The sequence below is a fragment of the Quercus suber genome, unplaced genomic scaffold, assembly GCF_002906115.3.
Source record: "Quercus suber isolate HL8 unplaced genomic scaffold, Cork oak 2.0 scaffold_919, whole genome shotgun sequence".
Classification (NCBI taxonomy): domain Eukaryota; kingdom Viridiplantae; phylum Streptophyta; class Magnoliopsida; order Fagales; family Fagaceae; genus Quercus; species Quercus suber.
The window spans coordinates 48,696-56,971 of record NW_027070342.1 but is presented as its reverse complement, the minus strand read 5'-3'; the positions used below and the strand labels follow the sequence as shown (position 1 = coordinate 56,971).

General features: G+C 32.8%; 1 protein-coding gene across 1 annotated transcript; it reads left to right on the top strand.

The window, feature by feature from the left end:
- Window positions 1-2,518: 2,518 nt before the first annotated feature.
- On the top strand, window positions 2,519-7,978 carry LOC111985166 (cuscuta receptor 1). The gene is made up of 7 exons (XM_065768291.1): window positions 2,519-3,018; window positions 3,208-3,363; window positions 3,559-3,714; window positions 3,940-4,014; window positions 4,131-4,277; window positions 5,607-5,645; window positions 5,734-7,978. The coding sequence occupies exons 1-7, from the start codon at window positions 2,640-2,642 to the stop codon at window positions 7,893-7,895; spliced, it is 3,114 nt and encodes a 1,037-aa protein (XP_065624363.1). The 5' UTR covers window positions 2,519-2,639; the 3' UTR covers window positions 7,896-7,978.
- Window positions 7,979-8,276: the final 298 nt, after the last annotated feature.

Sequence of the window (8,276 nt, the reverse complement as noted above, 5' to 3'; positions counted from 1 at the left end):
CCTTCTTGAGTTTGGTATTCTCAAATAATGCAAAGCTAGTAAATTATGACTAGTCATTACAGAAACATTTTCCATAGTAGTAAGATACAAAATTGACAATCAAAGTTCTCTAGCCTCTTCTTGAGAGTGGATCTTCGCAAATAATGCAAAACTCATAATATCATGAACTAGTGTTCACTATGAAACCCTTCCCAACAAGGCACTAAACTCTAAACACAAGTTGGGAAAGCACAATTGATTCCAAGTCTTTGTTCTTTTGTTGAGTCTAGGTCTTCCCAAATAATGCAAAACACAAACCTCATTCCAAAATATGACTTAAGTTCAACAGGCAATATATATATATATATATATATTGCTTTCTTTTGTGGTTTTATTTTTTATTTTTTATTTTTTAGATGTGATTTTTTTTTTCTAGACATGATTTTTATTTTTTAATAAATTTAGGCGATTGATTTTTTTTTTTTTGGTTGTTTATTCTTTTTTTGGATTTAATTGGGCATCATTTTTTAACAAGAGTATATGCGTAAATTTATACAAACTCACTTTTTACATCCTTCCATTTTTCCACTCTCAACCAAACAAAAAGGAAGGAAATTACAATATTTCTATCCTCCCATTTTTCCATCCTCCAACTTTCCCACCTTCCCACCCCTCCAACCAAATAGACGCTTAAGGGATCCTACCAATTGCCCTAAAATTCTTTGGCCTTAATTTTCTTGAGTTTAGGTATATTCTCAATTAATGCCAAGCTGGTAGTATCAATAGACTAGTCATAACTAAACATTTTCCAAGATAGTACTAGATACGAAATTAGGATCAACACCATTTAAACCAAAGACTTTGGTCTCTTCTTGAATATTGGTTTTCTTGAGTAGGACATAACTGCAAACTTATAGACGAAAGAAAACAAATCATTACAAAGAACACGCTTTGCATTATTAGACCAACCGCAATAATATAACATGGACCGTTTGATATAAGTATATATGTAGCATGCTTGCTTGTGGCCTATTTCAACTGAAGACCACTTTGTTTGGAGAAAACTTTGTCTTATTCTCATCACAGAAATTCAGGAAAAGAATAATGAGATGAGTTGGGACTTTTTTGCTTTTTGGTGGTAGGTGGTGTTAATTTTGTTCAATTAGATATTAAATTATTAATGGGTGCTTTGGTTGCTGGGAGTAAGAGAGAATAGCTCTCTTATAATTCAAAGCTATCATGATCAACTATAGATGAATATAATTTTACATCTTGGGACTCAAGCAAAAACATTATGAAATGATATTGAAATCAACCAAAAGTCAAATCTCTTTCATAAAAGTGTATCCGCAAGGCCATTGATTCTTTTTTATTCCCTCAATGAAAGTATTCATTCATTAAAAGAAAAGAAAATATCTTCTTGAAACTTTTCAATTTAGAAAAGGCTGTCATTGTGGTGGGTGGAAAGACACCACGATGTAGAGTTTTAGAGTGTGTTTGACATCAACTTTTAGTTTTTAGCTTTATGTACAACTTTTTAAAACCTCACTTTTTCAAAATTTTTTAAGGTACAAATATACTTTAACACACTTTTTACAAAAATTTTCAACAAAAAGCTATATAAATTGTTCCCAAATGGACATTTGGTCTTACTCATCTTGTTTCTCACATGGAGAGAAGAAATAAAAGAAATCTTAGTCATCTCAAATAATGGATTTAACTTTTTTTTCTTTGGAAAAAAAAGCACAAATATGATATGAGAAAGCTCCTTTGTATAGGGATGAAGCCAGGTGGGGTCCTAAGGGGCCCAAGTGGAAAGAGAAAAAGTATATTCTCCACAATTTTATATTTGGCTCCATTTTTCTTATAATTTTACAATGAATTTATTATAATAATGTAGTAAGAAATACTGATATTTTGTGTCTTGTAATGTATTACATATAAAACAATGTTTTTGTGTCTTTGTCTTTGTCTTTGGAATTTTATAATTTTTTTTTCTTATACTTTGCCTTCCTAACTTGAAATTCTGGTTCCATCCTTGACTACCTTTGTATTAGTAGTGGATGTAGCTTTCCAGCTTCTTGATTGAATTAGACAAAAAAAAACTAAGATAGAGAGGAAAACGTGAATGAATTAGATAAAAACAAAAATAAATAAATAAATAAGTGTGTTAATTTTCTTCTATTTTCTTTTGTTTTTGTCTCTCGGGGATCTAAGAATTTGGTAAATTCCTAGAAAAGAGTGCAACAACATTATGAGATCAACCAAAAGTCAAACTTGATACAATGAAACTATATCGATAAGTCCATTGGTTCTTTTTACTTCCCTTAATCAAAGTATTTATTGATCATCAAAAGAAAATAAATTATCTTGTTGCACTTTTTTTATTTAGAAAAGATCGTCATTGTACATAGCTGGGTGGAAAGACACCACGATGCGGATTGCAAAGTCTTAATCCAAGTCATTCATATAATGGATGTAACCTTTTTGTTTTTGGAAAAAGGACGGGATATCTGAGAAAGTTGTATATGTAGTAGGTATATATAGGATGGTGGTAGTATAATTTCAACTCAAAACCTATTGTGCTTGGAATTATAAATCAGAGTTGAGCAAAAACTTTGTCAGTCTTATTGTTATAGAAAGTAGGAAAATAAAAATTAATGGAGTTGGGATGTTATTGGTGGTGGCCAGTGGTGTTACTTTTGGTTCATTTAGGTATGAATGGGTGCTTTGGTTGCTGGGAGCAAGAGAGAATTGCACTCTTGCAATACAAAGCTTCCGTCAACTACACTGATGATTATCATGTTACACCTTGGGACTCAGCTGACAAAGAGAGTGATTGCTGTGAGTGGGAAGGTGTCAAGTGCAACATCACTACTGGCCGTGTAATCCAACTTGCTCTTAATAGCACGATTTCCTATTGGAGTGGAGAAAGTGGGGGAGGTTCGTACTTTAATGCCTCTCTGTTTCTTCCCTTTGAAGAGCTCCAGTACCTCGATTTGAGTGAAAATTGGATTCGTGGATGGGTCCCAAATGAAGGTACCGAGTTTATATCCTAAGAAAAGTAGGAAGTATTTAATTTGTTGATATTCGAATTTTATCTATTACATCCCTTTTTTTTAAAAAAAATAGTTGAGAAAAAAAATAGTTGTATTTTAGGAATCATTTTATACTGTTTTCTGGGAATATAGAGTTGCAGATGTAAAAATTGAAGCATCAAAATAACAGGTTTTGAAAGATTCTTTGCGTTGAGCAAGTTGGAGGTGCTTCACTTGGAGTATAATGATTTCAATGACAGCATTCTTTCATCCTTGAGTGGAATTGCTTCCCTCAAGGAACTATATTTGGGGTACAACAATTTGAATGGATCAATCCCCATCCAAGGTAAGCCTTTTGGGTAAAATCCTCCTACTAATTTGTTTGACCAAAGTAAATTGCTTGAAATTATTTTTTTTCTTTTTTACCTTCTCTTTAAAAATAAATGTAGACCACAGATTAGTTGCATGTTAAGATTCATTTTGTATTGTTTTGTGGGAATATAAAGTCACAGATATGCAAATTGAATAATCTAAATTGCAGGTTTTGAAAGATTCTCTTTGTTGAGCAAGCTAGAGGTGCTTCACTTGGATCATAATAATTTCAATCATAGCATTCTGCAATCCTTAAGTGGTATTGCATCGCTCAAGGAACTAGATTTGAGTTACAACAATTTGAATGGATCAATCCATATCAAAGGTAAAACTCTCATTGATTTGCAAAGGAATATTATTGGAAGAGTGTTTCATGCACGCTTATTGAGCATGTAACATTTCTTATTTCCCTCCTATCAATCATTGATATTTATGCAACTAAATTTCACCCCTTTTTTCTTATTTATTTTAAATGAAAAGTATTTATGCACCTAAAGTTCCTTTTTTTTTTTTTTTTCTCACGATTTTTTATGTAATTTTTTTATCGTAGAATTTAAAGCATTTAGCAACTTGGGGAAGCTTTACTTGAATCAGAATAATATCCATGACTTCGTGACAACAAAAGGTATATAGGCTATACAAATATATGTTCATTGATTCAAATCAAATACTTCTTTGGTATGGTATGCCAAACGAAATTATCATGTTGATGTTTTTGAGATATTTCTTTTTGTCCTATAGATTCAAACATCTTAACTAAGCTGCAACTCCTAGACTTGAGTGGGAATGATTTCAGTGCACAAGTTCTTGAGTCATTAACTGCCTTCCCATCGTTGAAGACATTAGATCTTTCAAATAACAATTTGGAGGGATCGTTCACCACTAAAGGTAAGTTATACCATTGACATCAAGGTGGCGTTGTTTTGCATTTTACTTTTAATCAATGGCATAATAGTAGAAAATCTCTATAAAAACCCTATTCTAAATATCGATAATCAAATTTCTTGAAATTCAATGAGACTAAACTTATTGTCATAAGTATCATAATCTATTTTTGTCTTGTTAAAATTATGTTTTCAAAATGTTAAAAACAAAGACTACACTGCAGAGATTTTAATATCGGTTTTTTAGCGTACCTTTCTTGGCCTAAACCAACAATCACATAGGAGCTCCAAGGTCGTTTTACGTTGGCCAGACTGAGCAATTCAAACTCGTTCTATATTCCTACTTTAGTAACCTACGAATAGGGTTCCAGTTAGCTCAACTGGTAAAGTCTCTAATGGTTGTATAAGAGATATGGGGTTCAATCCCCACCTAAGCGAAAAACCGATTGGTGTCTTGGTCTGATGATAAATAGCTATTAGTAGGAGCGGACGCCATAGGTTGAAACTCTCTCAAAAAAAAAGAAAAAAGAAAAAGTAACCCAGGAATAAAATGTTTCTCCAATGGTGTTGCACACGACTAAGAGTAATGCAAACAAAATCCACGCCCTAAGAGCCTTACAACAATATTACAATAGATTCATATTCTAAATTATATTAATCTTAAAAAAATACATTATCTATTTTTATAATGACTTGTAAATAATTGAAATTCATTAGTCAAATATTATAATACTTATTTATTATTATAAATTGATCATAAAAATAATTTCTTATCAAATATTTCAAAATAAACTTATAACATACACGCACATCAAATGGGACACTAGCTAGATTTTACAAATTGAAGAGTTCAAATAAAAAAAATGGTTTTGATATGATTTGTGTAAAAAGGAATTTACCTAAATCGGAAGTAACTGTAGCAAAAAAAATGATTTAGATGTGGTAGAAAAAGGGGAAAAAAAAAGGTTTAACAACACACTCTTAAAATAAGACTGATATCTTCAAGGAAATGCATCATCTTTAGTTGAAATAAATTAATTTCATAATTTGAATTAAATTCTAAAATATGAAAGTATATAGACTGCCACATTACGTGGTAGTCTATACTCTATACACTATTATTAGATAAAATAAAATAACTTTCTTTCAAAGAATCTTAGTTACGGAAGTGGTCTTGGCTACTTTAACACTTCTGTGTGGTATCTAAATAATTTTGAGCAATTAGTAATACTTTATGCTCTACCGTATCATATATATATTTTTTAATTTTTTATTGATTGATAAAATTCTTCTTCGTAAGATTGGAGTTATGACTTCTCTAATGTATTGGCAGCGAGTTTTTCTGGACTGAATGGCACCCTACCTGATCGAGGTAGGGTTTTTTTTTTTTTTTTTTACAATGATATTACTTCCAATAATTACAATAGTAGAACCTAATAGCTAATTATCACATTATACAGGCTGGTGTGAACTTAAGAAGCTCCAAGAGATAGACCTCAGCAGCAATAATTTTGAAGGGAGACTACCTTCATGTATGGCAAACTTGACATCACTCCGGGTATTGGATCTCTCTAATAATCATTTCAATGGGAACATTGTCCAGTCTCCATTATCAAGTTTGACATCAATTGAGTACCTTTCTTTCTCAGATAACAACTTCTCGATCCCATCCACATTGTCCTTCCTTTCCAACCTCTCAAATCTTAAGATCCTATTAAGTGATAACAATATATTAGCTTTGGAGCCTGACTCTCTTACTTGGATTCCAACCTACCAATTAAAGGTTTTCAGTTTGTCAAATTGTTCATCTAACATTCACAATAGGACACTTCCCAGACTTCTTCATTACCAATATGATTTGCGAGTTATTGTTCTCTCTCACAACAAGTTGGTTGGGCAGTTCCCTAACTATTTGTTAGAGAACAAGACAAGATTGGAGATTTTTATTGTAAATAATAACTCTTTCATGGGGCCTTTTATGGTGCCATATGATATTCGTCCCAACATGTTGCGCATAGATATTTCTAATAATTACTTACATGGTCCAATTCCCACAAACCTGGGTTTAATTTTTCCAAATTTGGAATCTTTAAAAATGTCAGGAAATGAATTTGAAGGCAATATTCCTTCTTCTTTTCAGAATTTGGTTTTCTTATGGGGTCTAGACTTGTCTGAGAATCATTTCTCAGGAACCATACCAATGCATTTCATAATGGGTTGCTACAATTTAGAATTTCTCATATTATCAAACAATAGCTTTAGTGGCCAAATATTTCCTGCCAATTCTAATTGGACTAATCTAAGAAATTTACATTTGGACAACAATCACTTCTCAGGCACGCTTCCAACATGGATAGGGAATGTGACATCTTTAGAAGATATTGTTATGGCCAAAAATCATTTTGAAGGTCCTATTCCAATTGAGTTATGCAAACTCGTTGATCTTGCATTTCTTGACCTTTCTGACAACAATCTTTTTGGCTCTGTTCCATCTTGCTTCAATTCCTCAAGTATTAGTTTTTTTCAATTAAATAAAAATTGCTTGAGCGGTCCAATTCCAAGCTCTTTCCAAAACAACTCCTATCTACTTGCACTGAATCTTCGAGATAACCATCTAACTGGAAACATTCCCAATTGGATTGGTAGCCTCTCATCATTGAGAATTCTCCTCTTGAAAGCGAATCATTTAGGAGGTCAAATTCCAATTCAAGTATGCCTTTTGCAGAATTTAAACATTTTGGATCTTTCCTACAATAAATTTTCAGGTCTAATTCCTCATTGCTTGAGTAACATTACTTTTGATGCATCTGCCCACAAAACTTCTTTAAGAGGTTTATCTTCAGGGGTAACTTTTTTAAGGAGTTTGTCATTATATTTGAACACAAAGTCAAATATTATCAAATATCTCCCTTATGATCTATCTACGTTTGACGGATTTGTGGATCTTGAAGAAAAAGTAGAGTTCACTACAAAAACTAGAACTTACTCCTACAAGGGTGACATCCTCGAGGACATGTTTGGAATTGACCTCTCATGCAACAACCTAGCAGGTAAAATCCCACTGGAACTCGGTAGGATGAGTAGCAACATTCGTGCATTGAACTTGTCACACAACAATCTATCCGGACCCATCCCAGTAACATTCTCAAATCTAAATCAAATAGAAAGTCTGGATCTTTCCTACAATAATTTGAATGGCAAAATTCCACCTCAGTTGACTGAAATGACCTCTCTAGCGGTCTTTATTGTGGCACACAACAACTTATCAGGAACAACACCCGACAGAAAAAATCAATTCGTTACTTTTGGTGAAAGCAGTTATGAGGGGAACCCTCTCTTGTGTGGACCTCCATTACATAAGAGTTGCACCAAAATGAGACCACTATCTCTAATGCCAATGCATATTGACGGGGAAGAAGGTGATAGTTTCATGGACATGGGTATCTTCTACATAAGCTTTGTGGTGGCTTACATAACAGTCCTGTTGGAAATGGCTGCAGTTCTCTACTTAAAACCATACTGGCGTAGGGCTTGGTTTAATCTCATTGAAGATTGTATTGAGACATATCGCTGTTTTTTTGTGGTTCTTTACCGTAAGTTGTTGAATTTCAGCCTTGCATAGCCTTGTATTGCTACTATTTTGTTGTGGTTTATTATCTTAAGTTGTTTAATTTCAGACTTGCATAGCCTTGCATTTTAATGATTGCATGTATGTGTGTCTCTTCTTGTTGGATTTTGAATCTAAAGATTGAATTTTAATACTACGTTGTACAAAATCTGTATTTGCTGTGTAATTTTAAAGGACTAAAATTGTATTTTTGCATTGTTGCTTTAATTGAATATATGAGTTATGCAAAGACAGAAATACAACTACCCCCAAAGGGGCTAGGAGTCTAGCCATGAAGTGCCATGTAACGGTAAGAAAATCTTAAATCTTGCAAATTATTTTGAAATTGCAAACTCTTTTTCTGCTCACCATGAACTCTGCCAAATCACATAAAAC

Excerpts from the sequence above, each read along its gene's own strand:
- LOC111985166 (XM_065768291.1), top strand. The coding sequence starts at position 2,640 with ATGGAGTTGGGATGTTATTGGTGGTGGCCAGTGGTGTTACTTTTGGTT. Across the intron at positions 3,715-3,939 it reads TGGATCAATCCATATCAAAG|AATTTAAAGCATTTAGCAAC; the intron begins GTAAAACTCTCA and ends TTTTTATCGTAG. Across the intron at positions 4,278-5,606 it reads GGGATCGTTCACCACTAAAG|CGAGTTTTTCTGGACTGAAT; the intron begins GTAAGTTATACC and ends ATGTATTGGCAG.